Raw genomic sequence first — 15,179 nt, 5'->3', positions numbered from 1 at the left:
GAGTTTTCATAGAACTGTTTTTTTCTCCCTCTCTTGGTTTTTGCACAACACACATTCTGCCTCACGTTGCTTGAGTTTTGTGATGAATGAAGCATCTGAAGTTGTTAATTGCTCCTCCTGCAGAGAGGGAGGTAGGGAGGGGGGGGGGGGAAGAGACATTTATATTCCCACTTTCCTCCTCTCTTCCAGGTTGTAGCTCTTCTGCTAAAGGAGAGCAAGGCCATGTGGTTTAGACTTCCACGTGGTTGCTCTCCCTGATCACAGCACAGGTCAAGCTGGTGTATTGAACTGTCGATCTCACGAGGATGCCTTCGATTCATTCCCGATTTCATCCGTACAAATTAAAGCTGAAGAAAAATTGATAAGACAATCCCTGGCTATAATGGAGGAATAAACTCAATGACGATTTACTTCGGCTTCATTCTATTGTATTACAATTTGCCATAGAGTTAAAATCATCACAGTCCCTGTTGATAAGACTAGCAACATTCCAGGACTTTATGAAAAATGTTTGAATGGTTCGGATATTTGGAGTGGTGGGGTGGGGAGGACATTTTTAATTCATGTCCAGTTTTTAATTTTTTTCTGAAGATCAACACGTTCAATCTAAAATATTAAGGTTCACTTTGTCTTAGGTGATGCGTAGTGTTCACAATTGGAAGTGAAGCTGCGTAGTGAGTTACTGGTTTAAATTCTGTTCATCCTATTAAACTTGCTCAATAGTCTGAAACAAGACCATTTTTTGTGTGTTGCAGGACCTTGGTTTTGCTTTGAGCTGATGTGGGTGGGTCTTGTTGGATTCAGTTTTTTAAAAAAAAATCAATCATAATTTGGAGCTTTAACATTCTACAGAGCTTTGTGATGTGACAATGCTGTAAATTATAATAAACTTTTTAAAGAAGCTACAGCTGTTGAATTTTTGCTGTGTTGCCATCTCTCGCGATGTAATGTGGCTGAAAACTTGTATGGAACCACTTTAATCTGCTCAAACGACAAACAAATGTTTNAAAAAGCTTCAATCAAAATGTTTTAATAATTCTGGGTACAGCAGTAGAGTAAACACAAACAGCTCTGTTCCTGAGTAGAATTGATGGAGTACCACAAATAAAATCCACATTTTTCATTTGTAAATGAGCATTGCACCCATAGAATCTTTTAAAATTGAAACTGCTTTACAACTAAGGGATTCTGCAAATTACATGATTTTTAACAAGAGTCTTTTGAGGGTGAGGCTTCAAGTGGCCAACATACACTTCCATTACATTAGTGCTCTCTCCAGCCTATCTGGAGTTTTATTACCCGTTTGGTTTTGAAGTAGGCAAAGAATCCTCTATGTACTCTTGTGAAAAGAATGCGTATTCTCAGCTTCCCGTAACAGATTTCTACAGAACTCAACNTTTTTAAGGAAAGAATACAAAACACACACATACACCAGAAAAGGACTTCAATGTTAAGCGTTCATCGTATAACTGTGGCTCTGCGTTTGAGTTGTACGACTACAACTCACACACTATATTGCATAGCGAGCTTTCTCTAACTGGCATTGAGGATTTGGATGAGAAAGCCTCCAAAAAGATACTTGCATAGATTTAAAATGTGCTAATTCATAGCATGGAACACACAGGAATGAGATTATCTGGAAGGAACTAGTTTCAAAGTTTTGGTCAAGTATAGAAATGAGACATTCCAGTGAAGGGGATTGAATGGATTTGAAAAGATCCTCATAAAAGTGTAGCATATCACCCTGCCCTAGAATCTCTGCTCTTTTCAGTCTAGGTTTCAATGACTAATGTAATATGAAAATGTTGTTACAATTACAATCAGATACAATGGGTATATCTTTTCCTGTTTACACCTAGAGTCGTAGATTGAAGTCTTCATAATCAAGAATTAACCTTGCTTAATCTTATCATATTTTAATAAATTGATTCTGCGCCATGAGTTTGCCTTTTTGGCACAAAGCAAAACTTGGAATGAAAATATAGAGCATTTTATTGTTTATTATCGCAGTTTCTTTTTCCCCAATTGGGTCACCCTACACCAAGGACTGACAGGGTGGGCAACCTAATTCTTTTAAAACAGGCTGTGAAGAGGTAGTTGTTAAATAACAGTGACAGCTGAGGACTGAGACGTGAGTTGTGGCTATTTGGGTTATTTGGATGAAGACAATCGATGATGGAATTCATGCCTGCCGTCGATTTGCATATGAAAGTTCCCACGTAACCTAAAATGAGGGTCTGCTAAAACCTCTGCTAGAGGTAAATTTGTTCTGACATCTCTACCTTTTTTTTTGCAAGAAACTAGATTGAGATATCAATTCATTTCATGTGGCTTCCTCACATTGGTCAAAAAGGGGAGATTTATCTCACAACTATGATGGATTTGATTTCCAAAGGTTGTACCAATTGTGGCTGTGTCTGATTCGTGACTCCCCCACAAACCTGGACTGATGCTAAACTGACTCACAGTTCTACAAGTCTGTGTACCTCCATCTGTTGATCTGTCCCATTGCACAATGGCTGTTGCAAGATACTCTCAACTATGGAGCACCTTCAATTGCTCTTTGCAAGTTGGAATATGTTGGATCCTACCTATATTCTTTGTTATTCCTCACTCTGACAAAGAAGGAGAGCAAAGCTGAGCACTACTACTGATATCAGAAAGTAGGATGCATGGGGAATAGGCTGCCAGGCACACGGATGCATAATTTCTGATAGGGAGGCAGAATAAGATATTGAGTGAACTGAGCTGAATAAAGAAAGGGATAAAAGCAAGAAAAAAAAACAATTGTTCTGTTGGTCAAGTTGTCCACCCATGATATTCTAGAAAATATGGGCTATTATTGAGCTCTAGCAGAGATTTGGATTAACGTTTTGCCTATTATAGTTAGCAGGTTTTTGAACCTATGCTTCCCACAAAACATCTCAATCCTTTAAAGAATCTGTATAGGATTTAACACAGAATGTTGCTCAAACAATAAGCTGATTAAAGGTTTCTACTACTCTCAAATAATTCAAACCATTGCTGTAAACGGGGTTAATAGAAATCAATATGAAAACATCACTCTTTTTCAGTAACTTGGGGTGAAGTGGGGTGGGGGGGTGTAAATAGAGCTCAGGAAAATCAAACTAGAGGATCAACAATTGTAATTATTTCTGGTCTTAAAGACCCGAGAACTTCCATGTCTGAACACCAGTTTTCCCCTTTTGCTGGCAAGATCACGTAAACAACAGTGTCAATTTTAGGTACAAGGATAGCCATTACTTCTTCCATCAAATGAAATAAACGGATTCCTTTTCATTCCATTAGTAGGTTTACAATTAGGTGAGACTAATGAGATAGAACCAGCTGGTATAAGGCTAGGTTGACTCAAATGTGTTGAAAAGAGCTTAGCTCAATGCTTTTAAGATATAAAAGATGAGAGGAGATGAAACCAGATGAGCTTCTTGTATTCTGCTTGGTTCGATGCAATATTTTCTGTTACAGCACTTGACATAATAAAAAAAAGGCCATTTGAACAACTCAATGTATGGATCTGTAGCTAATCCATGGAATATCTGATGTTCTTTGATACTGGCCTCGAACAGTCTAAATAGCCAGCTGTGATTTCTGGACTTCTGGCTGATTGCTCCCCCAAAAAAAGGATTTGGGTTGTTCCTTTGTGGCTAGAAGCCGGTATTTTTTGCTGCTGATGATATATGGGTTTGCTTTGTGGGGCTGAATATTGGGGAGATCTCCTTCTTGGAGTTGGATGTCCTTCTGCAAGCTCTTCTGGACAGCCAGGTACCTCATTTGCCGATTTTGTTTGTAAATCCTAATTCTCTCTTGTTCTGCCACGGGGTCTTCAAGAATCCCATCCCAACGTAGACTTTCGTTCAAGGAGCTTGCAAGCTGGTCTACAGAAGAGGAGGAAGAAATCACTTGCGCCTCGTCTCCACCAACTTTACTGCTGGTATCTGTAGCCTTTAAACATTGCTTAGTATTTCCTTGGCGTGTTTCATTGGGCAGTAAAGCAGAATGAGAATGATGTTTGTTGATTTTGCCATGGTGTTTATCTGTTAGAAAGATAAATAATGTTAGGAGCCAGTCAACAGGCACTGCTTATGAGTAGACAATGAGGTTAAGAGGAGTTGGGCTGATTTTCAAACAGACAAGGTAGGTTTTTTATCAGCAAATTAAATAAATTGCTATCAGTTCATTTCACCTTTTCCAAACAGATGGGATTATTTTCACTGAGCGTTGGCATGACTATAATCAAAGGGAGTTTTCTTACTTTCCATTCTAGTGTTATGTGTATTGCTTCTGTTGATCGTTGCCACATCTACTTTCAAAACATTAAAGGAATGAAACACTTAATGAAGGTGCACAGGAATTATTTGCTGGAGATGGTGGGGGTTGATAATATATTCATGAAGTAAAACAAAATGAGCTGAAGTCAAATCAGTGTATAGTGGGGTGCAGCACTCCTGTTTCAGCCCCATTATTTTTGAATCACATAATTCTCTAGGAAGGAGAGTCAGGAAGGAAAGTATGTGGGAATGACATACTTATACTGATCAATATTCAATTTGCTGCTGATCGTGAATAAATCTCCAAATCTGAACTGATTACTGTTAGAAAATCAGCAACATATTGTATAACATTGTAAAACGTTCAGCTTCTGCTCCCATTCTAAAAAGCATTTTTTTCCGACTTAAACAGCTCTTCATCACACATTGTTCCCTGCCTAACGGGGCAGACACATTTCAGTACCTGCTGCCAAGTGTCTGCCATTGATACTCTTGAAATGACCTCCTTGAATGATTCATCTCATTATTTTCCCTCTGCATTGAGATGGTTGAAATTAGGATCTAGATAGGGGGTGAATTTGAATCCTACCACTGCTTGCTGCTGATTCATTTAGTCCTCAACATTAAACTATTTCTTTAGACTACAAAGATTTCCACTTCCTTCCTCAACTGAAATGAAAGCCAGGCAAACAAACTACCCTGAGGCTTCTGCTAATGCTACTCTTGAGTCCATCACAAGGAGATACTGTAGTGTAGTGTGGATTGATTACTCTCCAATTTTCCCTCCATATGCAACATATGCATATGCAACACCAATGATAGTAATTCAAGACTGACACCACCACAGCTATTTATGGATAGAGATTGCCACCAGCTGGTCTTCCAGCTAAACTACAGTGAAAATACTGTAATACCAATCCAATATAACTAGCACATATCAATTTAACCAAACAAAGTTGTCATGGTGTTAATTCTGCCGCTGATCTTCTTACCTATACACTAAAAAGACACAATGCAGCATATCAGTGCCTTAAAGGAAGTTAATTTAAATTGTAGTAATGCATTTCTCTCACCCATTAACATGTTTATCTTTTCAAAGTAGAAGTTAGAAGAAAGGGGCATGAAAACTGCTGCTTTGTGTGGAACTTTCTCCAATGCAACATAATTTTGTGATATCAGCGAACAGAATTTAATTATTTAGGTTTTGTCCACACTTTAGTCGTTTCTGAATTGTGAATCTAAGTAATTTCCTTTGCAAATTACAGCTTTTGCCATAGGTCTTCCCCACAAAAGGGAGTAAGCAAATTGAATTGATGTAACAGAAGCTGAATAAATTGAATAGCCTACCACTGCAATGAAATGGAAAGTCAAACATTCATACAATACTGAAGTGCAAGCCAGACAGTAGACGTGTTCTGCTGGTTCCAGTATAACTAGATAACTCTAGATAGTTTATAGATAATGCTAACATAATTCCAGCCACAAAAGCCACCTTGTTTCGGAGTTTCAGTGGGGCACCGTGTCACAACGTGAGTGAATTCGCCGTCACATTCTCGCTCCGTCGGCACTTTTTTTAAAAAAAACATATTTTTCAAAACAAACTATTTTTGTAATAACACGAATTGCACAGTTGACAACACTATGCAGCGGATCCTACGAGGAAAGCGCTTCGAGATGTTCTTCCGACACGAAAGACCGTAATACTAAATCCAAGTGTTATCATAACGAACCCCAAAGTGACTGTTGTTTATCAAGAAGCGCGTAAAACAACAACAACAACAACGCGGCTTCCAAAATATAACCGAATTTAAGACGTTTCCACAACGTACAGCGAGCACCGGGTGATGTTTCGGGCCCCACCGGCACTTCCACCCGCTTTGTTTTTGCGGGTTGTTGTCACGACGCGTTTAAAAATTGGCGTCAACTGAAACCGTGAGACATTTGCAATTGTTTTTTAAACCAATAAAAATAAAATAAAATAAAACAAAAAACACGAACACCCCTACCTACCTAAACTCGTCTCGTCGGACGTTGATGGCGTGCTGGAAGAATTACCTCTCTTTTTGCGGGCGGTGCCCAAAGTTTTCTTCTCTTTCTTCTTCTTCCTCTTCTTCTTGTCTGCCGCACCGCCGGCTGCGGGGTTGGGATTTGCGGATGACTTGACCGCACGTTTGCTGGACGCTTTGCGGTCCATAACACCCCACCCTCACCCTCAGCCTCTGAAATCCCCTACAACCCTTAACCTCTGAGCCTGGGCGTCAGTTCTTTTTTTGGGTACACGAACCACATGTTCCCTATGATCTTAAATCAGCATCTTTTCCACCCAAAATGCCCCAGAAATACCTATTTTTCTCAACCCCTTTTTGCCACCCACCCACCCCCACCACCTCTCCTCTCAGTGAAGGATATTTCTCCTTTCTTTCTGCCCCTTTTTTTTTAAAACACTGTGTGTGTGTGAAAAAAAAGTTTGGACAGCAGCGGCCAAAACAAATTAATTTTCGGTGGTGTTTTTTTTTAACTTCTGAGCGAAACTTCCAAGACGTTGGGGATTTGGGGATGTGTGTGTGTGGGGGGTGGGGGGGGGAGAGAGGGGGGTTGGGGGGGGGGGGAGTGTGTCTGTGGAGTGTTGGGGGTTGGATCAATCTTGGCCTCTCTTCACTTTATAAGTCTTTGGGGGATATGTTCCCCCCTTTTCACCACCGACCCCCCGACCCCGCTCGATGCCTCTTTAGATTAATGGCCTCTCTACTCTCTTCTGTGTTTCTCCTCAGCTTCAAGCGACACCGTGACGTGCAAACCCATGTCCACACCGGCCTCCTCTCCCCTCCTCTCCCGAACTTCTTCTCTTCTCTTCCCTTCAACACCTCTCCTGTCCGTTCTTTTGACTTAAAATATCGATTTTTCCCTTCCTTCCTTCTTTCCCTTTTTTTCCCCCCTTTCCTTCTTCCTTCCTTCCCTCCCTCCTTTTCTTCTCTCTCTCTCTCTCTCTCCTTCCTTCCTTTTTTTCCTTTCCTTCTTCCTTCCTTCCCTTCTTTTCTTCTCTCTCTCTCTCCTTCCTTCCTTTTTTCCTTTCCTTCCTTCCCTTCCCTCCCTCCCTCCTTTCTTCTCTCCCTCCTTCCTTCCTCGTTTCTTTTCCTTCCTTCCTTCCTCCTTTCTTTTCTTCTTCTCTCTCCCTCCTTCCTTCCTTCCTTCTGCTCCTTCTCTCCCTGTATTGGGTTCCTCTCCCCCTCACACAGTTGTGTGTTGTGTTGTGTGTGAATTCCTCACAGGAGCAGCGAGTCGCGCCTTCTCTCCGCCTCCTTCCCGCGGCCACGTTGCCATGGCGACACCGCCAAACCGCCCTCCCGGTCGGTGGGTCCGCCTCCGCCTGGACAAAGTAGTTCACGCCGCCACCTTTTACTATTTTTTTTCACCACAAGAAAGAAATAAAAAAATCGTTTTGACACCGTAAACCGGTCGCGATCTCTCTATCACCGTGAAGAACAACCACTGCTCCCGGTTCCTTGTTTTTTTTTAAAAAAAATTAAATTAAAAAAAAAGTTCCTCTCAGTCGCCGAACCGTGATCGGCGGGTTGTGCCGATCCACGCGCCGCCTTTTTTTCCCCCAAAAAGTTCGCTTTTTAATAATATACATTTACACACAATAACGGCTATTAACAATTATCTATTTAGTGTTAATCAGTATTTGTGTTTGTTTGTTTGTTTGTTTATTTATTCGATACAATCATTTAACACGGTTATTCGATGAATTTTCTTCAATTTTAATAATTTTTATTTCGTCATTTCGTTTTATTTTTTAATTTAAAATAAATATTTTTGTGGTTGTTAACTCTTTGTTCTCGTTGATGATTTTTTTGGGGGGGAAAAAAATTACTTGGGGCCGCGGAGAGAAAGAGAGAGAGAATATAACACGTCACCGTCTGAACAGAAAAGCGTCGGATTCCTCCGGGTGGTGATGGAGGGAGTAACAGTGAGTGAGAGACAGAGACACGTCGGTCGGTGGGGGGGGAACTTTTCAACCCGGAACGAATGTGCGGCACCTCGGCTGTGGTGGGGGACGCTTATTACAGCCGGACTGAGAGGAGCTGCTGGATCCGCGCTCCGGAGGCGAACCCGAGGCCTCAGGCCCTCAGGCCCCCAGGCTCAGAGCCCCAGGCTCAGGCCCCCAGGCTCAGAGCCCCAGGCTCAGGCCCCCAGGCTCAGAGCCCCAGGCTCAGGCCTCCAGGCTCAGGCCCCAGGCTCAGGCCTCCAGGCTCAGGCCCCAGGCTCAGGCGCCCAGGCTCAGGCCTCAGGCTCAGACCCCAGGCCACGGCCATGACCGGACAGCCGGATGTGTTTGAGATCAGCGACGCTGAGCTCCTGGAGCTGGATTTGGAGCAGCTGTGCGGCCCGAAGCCCCGGGGCTGTCACACCCAACCGCAGACTGACGGAGGTCTGGGCAACTGTCTTGAGTCAGCGCTTCGAGGCGTCTCAGCGACGTGATCAATAAGGCGCTGCGTCAAATGCATATTAATAATAATAATGCACAGTTCAGCGAAAAAAAACCTTTCTCTCCTCCCCAACCCCTCCTCTCCCCCCTCCCCAAGCCCTCCTCTCCCCCCTCCCCAAGCCCTCTCTCCTCTCTCCCCTCCCAAGCCCTCTCTCCTCTCTCCCCTCCCAACCCCTCCTCTCCCCCTCCTAACCCCTCCTCTCCCCCCTCCCCAACCCTCCTCTCTCCCCTCCCAACCCCTCCTCTCCCCCTCCGCAACCCTCCTCCCCCCTCCCCAACCTGCACATAAAAAGTTGTCCTACGCGTAAAATTCTGTTTATTTGCACATACAAATAAATACCCACCAAATGGTGTGTGTGTTGGTATATCTGCCGAGGAGGGGAAGCGTCACTGGATAGGAATTGGGAGATCTGATTTATTTCCTACAAACTCCTCACCTCCACCCAAATCAGTGAACCCTATTGCGATAGCCAATTACGCTGCCTCCCGCACCTGAGACAACAAGAACAACAACAATAAAATTACATTTAAGATCAGCTAAATCAGTGCAGACTGGGATGCAAACTGACAACACCTTGCATTTATATAGCGCCTTTCATACAGGATAGCGTCTCCCAACCTGGTCTGGAGTACGGGAGCATTACTGGATCGTTTGGCGTTGCTCTTAACTGTTTAAAATCCAAATGTCATAAGATTATTAAGGACATACAGCACTTTATTCTTTTAATGTTAGATCTCATCTAGTTATAGAAATATAGTTTAGATTTGAAAGTCAGTTATGTTAGAATTCAGCATGCAACCTGGTTTTTAAAAAAATGTATGAAGTCTGTATTTCCTAAATTCTCAGGAAAACCTGAACCGAGTGATGAAGACAATGATCGCACACCAGTCAAGTCTGAGCCTTGCTGTAGCAACCAAGAGACAGCTGCACTGACAAGCAGGTAGCTGAGCCGCTGCTGAGTGTATCTGACCTCCACCTGGTAATGCACGGAGGGATTGGCTGACTTTTGACATTAAATAATTAAATATGGATCGAGTTAAATTTGTTTAATGCCAGATAGGAATGAGAAACTAATGCTTTCACTACCTATAAGGGAATCAATTTTGTTTACTAAAATATGAAGGAAAACTCAGTTGTATTCAAATAAACAGTAAGTTCTTAGTCAATAGTGGGTGTTGCTGTGTTTTGAACTCATTTGGAAATACAGTCGTTGAATTGAAACTCCATGTAAAATGATTTATGTAAAATGCACAATTGCTGATCTTAATATTTGCTTATGCTGTGAGGTTGAATTCCTATTATATATTCATTTTTTTTCTGATGCCCTCACACAAATCAATATGAAATAACGGGGTGGGGAAAAACTTGTTTCTTGAACTTTATTTTAACTTTTTTGAACTTTGTCTTATCTTTCCGGATAATGGTAACCTTTGGATTTCTTTGGGAAATCAGCAATGTGTTGGAATGTGCAGTGGTCCTGGGAAGTCTTGAGCTTCTCATCTAAGTGACAATTTGCCATGTGAGTGCAGACGGTAGTGTTGATAGGCTGTTTGATTGAGAGAGGGGTTAACTGATATGGGCTGGGAGGTGTTAAAGCTGAGCCTATACACCCTGTCCTCATCTAAGGGGTAAATTCACACTGCCAGCAGCAGGTCATTGCATAATAGTTTGGAGTAAGAATACTGGCTGAAGATATGAAAGCAGAAGAAAGTATGTGAAATTAGTAGTTTTCAGAAGACAGTATCTAAAAGAGGTCAGGCCCAGGATCTTTCAGATCTGTATGGTTCTTTGCTGCATCATGTGGTGCATTTACTGTGCTCATCTGAGACACTTTCTGTAGAAGGAGACCCGATGGTGATGACCAGTGTTAGTCTTTTATGAATTTTCACCTCTGAATGTTTTTGGAATTCTTTGCATGCTTCAGTACTCGAAGAGTTAACTGTGGGATACTCTTCATCATAGGAAGGATGAACATCAATCCATCAATCTGTCACCTGAGCCCGGAGAGGCAAGTGGCCCAAACCCTGACTGCACAGTCGCTAAAAGACAAAAGCAGGACAAACGGACACCAATGGAGAAGTTTGGCCTAACTTACTTGAGTGTGACTCACTTAAGTAGACAGGTGTGGTGTGAGCAGCAAGTGGTTTATGGGATGGAAATGCCGCAGATTGAGAAGCTGCGAGCTGAGCTGCCAATTGTGAAAGCGGGGAGCAGCCTACACCTGGCAAGAGGTGATGCAGCGATTAATTTGTCAGTGAGGCTTGACATGCAACAATTTGTAATGAGATTTGTTATTAAAAATAACTGCCACTAGATCAAGCTAGGACTTGTTCTTGATGGTGTCTGCCTGTTGTGTAGGTACTCCTCAGAAAGGACAAAACAAAAATTTTCCAATCATCGAAGAAGAATTTTCCAGTAGCTTGCTTAGTATGCAATTCAATTCCTAGTTGCACACGATTAGCTTCAATGTTTTTATAGAGTGATTTCCCTTTCCCCATCCCAATGTATTTTGTTTTATGATGCAATAAAGCCGCATTGTTGAATAATGCTGGAGCTGAACTGCCATTTCTCAAAGAAGATCTTTTTCAGACTTCGAACAATCTGCCTAAAGGAATGGATCTCCCATGTTGATCTAGTTTGGTTTGCATGCACGTTGGTTAGTGTGACACTTTATCAAAGCTCTCTAGCGAAGGGTTTATCTGAAGGATGTCTTAATTTATGTCTGATTTGATGCATTGCAGAGTTGGAGGTCCATGACATTGTGGCAGTAAATGTAACAAGCCGGGAAGATAGTTGGGCCATTAAACTTCTTAATCTTCTCTCAGCGATTCAAGTCCTACAGACGGGTATGTAATGGCATGTGCAGAACAGGAATTTGGTTTTCTTCAAAACTCTACAGTTTACATGTAATAAGTGCAATATTATGCATTTTGTCAACACTCTACTTAGCTCCGACCTTCTCCTACCTTACTCCTCCACTTGGCCCCTCTTCTCAGCTAACTCAGGCTTGTTGCAGGTCCTTTGCCCTTTCCTCAGTACCTTCAGTGACCAAGTTCAGTTCCCAAACCCTTAACCTCTGGAACTCTCTCCCTCTATCCCTCCGTCTTGCCGCCCTTTCTGTCTTAAGTTCCATCTCAAATCCTCTTTGGATGTGCCTATGACCACCCCTGCCTTGCTCAACGTCCCAACTTGTAAAGCACTCTGAGATGTTACCTTGTGTGAAGGGCACTATGTAAATGCAAGTCGTAGTTTTTAAGATTATTAAAATAATTTATGGACTAATAAAGTTCCAGGATCAATCCTTGGAATCTTCTCCATTCGCTGACCTCAGCCAAGGAACAATGACAGCATCGCGATTCCATGTCTCCTTTACATTTGGCCTTTGGGTACTAACTCATGGGGGAAAAAAAGTTATAAAACAGCCCATTTGTTACGCCTTTAATATTATAAATGTCGTTGAGCTGTCCGTGGTATTCTAATGTTGTAATGTGTCTGTCTGTTTAGGGGGGATTGTGCGGGAGATGCCTGTATTTGGAGAGCTGGATGGCTTGTTTCTGGTTGGTATAATCGATGAGCTGCGTTATAATTCCAAGGGCGAACTTGAGCTGTGTGAATTCAAAACACGCAGCCAGCGATCATTCCCAGGTGCAGCCCAGAGGAAAAGCCATCACTTACAGGTAAGAGGGTGGGTAGAAGAGAATGCATAAGATTGGAAACTCCGTGGGCGCAGTACCAAAGGTTATTCATATGGAGCACTAAATTGGTAGTCTCGTTTAGGTATCAATCAGTTTCGCTCAATTGCTACCATTCTTGCCTCTGGATCAAAATGTTATGCGTTCAAGTCCTAAATCGGGACTTGGCATCACAGCCTAGACTGACACTAGTGCAGTAGGAGGGGACGATGACATCTGTTCAGCTGGATGTTAAGGATTCTTTTATACTGTTTGAAAAGAGAAGGGAATTTTCCCCTCCCCACCTCCTAGCCAATGTTCCTCCCGATTAATTCGTTTATGACCTTGCCGGATCTTTGTTATTATCATTTTTATTATAGCGGTCACTGCTTCACAGTATTTTAGTAGTATTTTTCTCAGTAGTATTTGATTTATGTTATAATATAATAGGCAATCCTTGCATTTGATATAGCGCCTTATCACGTCATTGAAATGTCTCAAAGCTCTTCACAGAATACACTGTAGTGTATTGACTGTAAGTGTAGTGACTGTATATAATAATAATAATCCTTGCACTTGATATAGCGCTTTTCACGTCGGGAGGACGTCCCAAAGCGCTTCACCGAAAACACTGTAAAATGAATTGACTGTATATTTGTGGGCGAACGCGGCAGCCAATGTCCCACAAACAGTCGTAGATTGAAAATGATCAATTTATTATTGTTTTTGGTTTTGGAGGGATTATTATTAGGCTCTTTGTGGAGTAAGGAAACTTGCCCAAGGTTTCGCCCTGACCTGCCTGGAATTGAACTCAGGTCTCTCGCTTGCAAAGCGAGTGCTCTAACCACTGAGCTACAGGACCTGACATAATTTTGTGGACGAAACACGGCAGGCCATTGCGGGCAGCGCGTCCCACAAACAGTCGTGAAATGAGTGGTCAAATTATTATCATTTTTTTTTGAAGGGATTATTACCCCAGTTGAGTAACTGAGTTTTTTGTGTGTAAATGTCCGGCCTAACAAATGATTGACAGGCAGCTCTGGTGCCTGACCCTCCATTCTGTCTGGTTAGGAGCCAGCATTGTAGTCTTCAGGCTAGCGAGGTGGATTTGTGTTCATTTCTTTTTGCTTCGAAGCCCTTGAAGAACAATTGCTGGCCAGCCCCACCTCCCACCAGCAAGTGGAATGAGTAGAAAGCAGACATTGCCGAATTTGGTGGAGTAAACCTATCACTTTAACACTTTAACTGTATGTTTATTGTCAAGTGACACCGAATGCTTGTCGTTATCAGGTCAGAGTGTACAAATGCCTGTTCGAGGCCATGATCCGAGGTGAGGTGGACAAGGGCATTCTCCTTCGCCATCTCCGCTTACGGACCGAGCAACCCTTTGGCTCAGAGGTTTCTGAGCACGCTGAGAAGATGGGATTCACTGTGCACACGTTTGGTGACCTACTGGATTTGGTGTTGTTGAATCTAACCTACTCGGAGATTCCCCAGATCGACACTCTGATGATAGAATACTGTTACCAGGCCGATAGATCTGCCATTGGAGCGGAGGCGGTGTGCTTCCAGGAGGAGTGGCTGCGAAGAGAACTGGCGAATTGCTTCTCCTTCTGGAAGGGGCAGAGGGAAGCCGAGGGGGTGGATATCGAAGAGGCGTGGAAGTGCTGCTCGTGTGACTTTGTTGACATCTGCGACTGGAGGCAGAGAAAAGCCGAAGAATTAACACAAAAATATAAAGCAATTCAAAGCAGAGGCAGACCTAAGTTACATTAAACATGCGTTTCTTCTATAGTTTCTCCTTGCAAGAAAGTCTAATCTTGATTAAAGCTACTGGAAATTCTCAGAAGAGCGGTTTTAAGTTGAGAGAAGCTCTTTTTATTGCCTAAACAGACTTCATCAGAATTATTTTTTAAGTTGCAGGCATTACGATAAACTACACGTTTGATCACTACTTCACAATGCAATAATAATAATTGCATTATTATTATGCAATTATTAGATTAATAATAATCTCTCTCTCTCCTTCCTTCCTTTTTTTCCTTTCCTTCTTCCTTCCTTCCCTTCTTTTCTTCTCTCTCTCTCCTTCCTTCCTTTTTTTCCTTTCCTTCTTCCTTCCTTCCCTTCTTTTCTTCTCTCTCTCCTTCCTTCCTTTTTTTCCTTTCCTTCTTCCCTCCCTCCCTCCCTTTCTTCTCTCCCTCCTTCCTTCCTCGTTTCTTTTCCTTCCTTCCTTCCTCCTTTCTTTTCTTCTTCTCTCTCCCTCCTTCCTTCCTTCCTTCTGCTCCTTCTCTCCCTGTATTGGGTTCCTCTCCCCCTCACACAGTTGTGTGTTGTGTTGTGTGTGAATTCCTCACAGGAGCAGCGAGTCGCGCCTTCTCTCCGCCTCCTTCCCGCGGCCACGTTGCCATGGCGACACCGCCAAACCGCCCTCCCGGTCGGTGGGTCCGCCTCCGCCTGGACAAAGTAGTTCACGCCGCCACCTTTTACTATTTTTTTTCACCACAAGAAAGAAATAAAAAAATCGTTTTGACACCGTAAACCGGTCGCGATCTCTCTATCACCGTGAAGAACAACCACTGCTCCCGGTTCCTTGTTTTTTTTTAAAAAAAATTAAATTAAAAAAAAAGTTCCTCTCAGTCGCCGAACCGTGATCGGCGGGTTGTGCCGATCCACGCGCCGCCTTTTTTTCCCCCAAAAAGTTCGCTTTTTAATAATATACATTTACACAC

General features: G+C 42.6%; 2 protein-coding genes across 3 annotated transcripts; one reads left to right on the top strand and one right to left on the bottom strand.

The window, feature by feature from the left end:
* Positions 1 to 1,014: 1,014 nt before the first annotated feature.
* cunh17orf97 (chromosome unknown C17orf97 homolog) lies at positions 1,015 to 6,680 on the bottom strand. 2 transcript variants are annotated; one of them, XM_007900729.2, is made up of 2 exons: positions 6,300 to 6,680; positions 1,015 to 4,055 (listed from the first exon to the last, which is right to left on the bottom strand). In XM_007900729.2, exons 1-2 carry the CDS (start codon positions 6,481 to 6,483, stop codon positions 3,589 to 3,591), a joined length of 651 nt encoding a protein of 216 aa, XP_007898920.1. In that variant the 5' UTR covers positions 6,484 to 6,680; the 3' UTR covers positions 1,015 to 3,588. The 2 variants fall into 2 exon arrangements, with proteins under 2 accessions (XP_007898920.1, XP_007898921.1); XM_007900730.2 differs by having other exon boundaries at positions 6,345 to 6,680.
* A 1,888-nt stretch (positions 6,681 to 8,568) lies between these two features.
* Positions 8,569 to 14,385, top strand: exo5 (exonuclease 5). Its single transcript, XM_042338927.1, has 6 exons — positions 8,569 to 8,721; positions 9,626 to 9,719; positions 10,742 to 11,010; positions 11,521 to 11,625; positions 12,284 to 12,456; positions 13,741 to 14,385. Exons 1-6 carry the CDS (start codon positions 8,604 to 8,606, stop codon positions 14,224 to 14,226), a joined length of 1,245 nt encoding a protein of 414 aa, XP_042194861.1. The 5' UTR covers positions 8,569 to 8,603; the 3' UTR covers positions 14,227 to 14,385.
* Positions 14,386 to 15,179: the final 794 nt, after the last annotated feature.

The sequence above is a fragment of the Callorhinchus milii genome, unplaced genomic scaffold, assembly GCF_018977255.1.
Source record: "Callorhinchus milii isolate IMCB2004 unplaced genomic scaffold, IMCB_Cmil_1.0 Scaffold10, whole genome shotgun sequence".
Taxonomy (NCBI): domain Eukaryota; kingdom Metazoa; phylum Chordata; class Chondrichthyes; order Chimaeriformes; family Callorhinchidae; genus Callorhinchus; species Callorhinchus milii.
This window is presented reverse-complemented; position numbering and strand designations above follow the sequence as displayed.